This window comes from Sinocyclocheilus anshuiensis, unplaced genomic scaffold, assembly GCF_001515605.1.
Source record: "Sinocyclocheilus anshuiensis isolate Anshui unplaced genomic scaffold, SAMN03320099.WGS_v1.1 scaffold458, whole genome shotgun sequence".
Lineage (NCBI taxonomy): Eukaryota > Metazoa > Chordata > Actinopteri > Cypriniformes > Cyprinidae > Sinocyclocheilus > Sinocyclocheilus anshuiensis.
The window spans coordinates 151,080-153,494 of NW_015542338.1; the positions used below are offsets into that span (position 1 = coordinate 151,080).

General features: G+C 36.8%; 1 protein-coding gene across 1 annotated transcript in view; it reads left to right on the top strand.

The window, feature by feature from the left end:
- Window positions 1-2,415, top strand: part of LOC107691162 (citron Rho-interacting kinase-like) — a 108,911-nt gene that overhangs the window by 83,660 nt on the left and 22,836 nt on the right. The window contains exons 27-28 of the mRNA XM_016489648.1: window positions 254-446; window positions 529-649. Coding sequence (XP_016345134.1) covers window positions 254-446; window positions 529-649 — 314 coding nt within the window. The remainder of the gene's footprint in view (window positions 1-253; window positions 447-528; window positions 650-2,415) is intronic.

A 2,415-nucleotide genomic window follows, 5' to 3' on the forward strand; every position in this document is an offset into this window, starting at 1 on the left:
ATCTATAATTTTGACCCATACAATGTATTTTTGGCTATTGCTACAAATATACCCCAGCGACTTAAGACAGGGGTCACATATTTTATTTGAAATAAAACAAATAAATAATAATAAAAAAAAAAATTTAAACACTTACTAAAAAAGATTCAATATAGCTAGCAAAGAAACAGTACAGATGAATAATATTGGTAATCAGTCATAATGTGATCTCGGTGATCAGCGGTTGTGTGTCATGTGACCTGTGTGTGTTTAGGGTATTTTCGGGCGGCGGCGTGAGGAGGTGGGTGTCACGGCTAACAGCGCCGCCGCGGTCTCGTCTCAACCCGCCGTTCCCCTGCAGTACGGCGACATGAAAGCAGCGCTGGAGAACGAGCGAGTGCGCTGCTCAGAGCTGGAGGAGGCGCTGCAGAAGATGAGGATCGAGCTGCGCTCCTTACGAGAGGAGGGTGAGTCTGAGTCTTCAGTGTGGGCCTCATCTCTCCATGTGACCATGTGAATGTTGTTGAGGATCTTCTCTGTGTCTCTCAGCGGCTCATTTTAAAGTGCAGGAGCACATGGCTCCGTCCACGCCGGCCTCGGCCCGTCAGCAGATCCTCATGTCGGCCATCGTGAAATCTCCGGAGCGCCAGCCCAATCCCAGCAGCCTCTTGCATTACTCAAATTAATAATAAAAATGAATGCATTACAGTAATGAAAATTAAAATTAAAAATAACTTTAGAAAGTAAACTAACTCCCAAACTAATTTGGGAATTAAATGGATATTTTGGGTGCTTAATTGTTGTGAAAATAATGTTGCAATGCAAACAAAAATGTAATTAAAGTCAATAAATAGGGTTAATGTAGATAAATAATGTGTATATATATATATATATATATCAATATTATCTTCACACAGGTACAAATCAGAGGCTGCACAAAGAATATATTGTTTTATGTGAATGAGTGGGCAGGATGATTTTCATATCATTTTTGTATAAAAACTAATCTACCACATCCAGTACTCAAAAGACTTGCAGAAATATATTTACATATATGTGTTTTCTGGCCTTATTTCAGTGACTTAAAACACACACACATATATATACACACACACACATATAAATATATGTACATATGTATTCTTATTTCTTCTGGTTTTGGGGTGAAATAAAAGTTTTTCTGAGATTCCTTTGAGCATAGTTTCATGTCATCGTCCAAACTAAAGTGTTAATGCAGGAGTTTTTCAGTCTCAGATGAATGAAGCTCGTGTGGTCTGTAGATGAGGAATATTTCAGTCGTTTTCTCTCTCTGTGGCTGCTTCTGTCTCTCCTCATGTTTCTGTCGGTGTCTTCCTGCACTCTTGCTTTCTTTCTGCGTCCTGCTCCGTCAAATCTGAGAGCTGTTTCTCTTCTGCTCTTTCAGAGAAGAGGAGGGTGACGTTTGAAAGTAAGTGTCTCTCTTTCCCTCCGTCTCTGTTTCTGTCGCTCTGAGATCAGCATGTAGTTGAGGGTCGTGCGCTGATGGAGAGAAAACACACACACAACAGCCATATGGGCCGTTCACACAGAACACGTTTTGACTTTGAAAACCGCGAGACACAGGCAGTGGAAAAAGCGCAAGGTCTGAAGACGCATTTTTGTAAAAAAGTTGAACCTGTTCTAACTTGAGCTCTGTGTTTTTAGGACGCTGTGTTGCTGCAAAGACGCAAACACAACCGTAGAATGCACCCGTCTAGCGCATTTATATAGAAAAACAACGGGAAAGTAGCGCAGTGGAGTCGAAAAACACATTCTGTGTGAACGGCCCCTAACAACCACATAGCAACGCCTTGGCAGCCTCCCACAACACTGTAGCTTTGTTTGAATGTTAAAAATTTAAATTATTAAAAGTTTTAATTGCATTTTGACCTAAATGTTGTTTAAATAAAAAGTGTGCTGTAAGATTTTTGAATGTTTTTTTTTAAAGAAGTATCTTCTGCTCATCAAGGCTGCATTTATTTGATCGAAAACACAGAATAAACTGTAATATTGTGAAATATTATTGCAATTTAAATTAATGTTTTTTTATTTTAATATAAAGCAGATGCAAAGCTGAATTTTCATCAGCCGTTACTCAAGTCAAAGGTTCTGGATCAGTACATTTTTCTTTTTCTATTTGAATGAATTTAATACTTTTATTCAGCAAGGATGTGTTAAACTGATAAAAAGTGATATTAAATAATTATATTCTATTATAAAATATTTCTATTTTGAATAAATGCTGTTTTTATATTCTATTTTATTGTTATTTCTATTTCATTTATTTTTTTATATTCTAATTTTATATAATTTTTTAAATATTTTATATTCATCAAAGAATCCTGAAAAAAGTATCAAAGGTTCCAAAAAAATATGAAGCAGCAACAGTTTCCAGCTCTGCTAATAAATCAGCATATT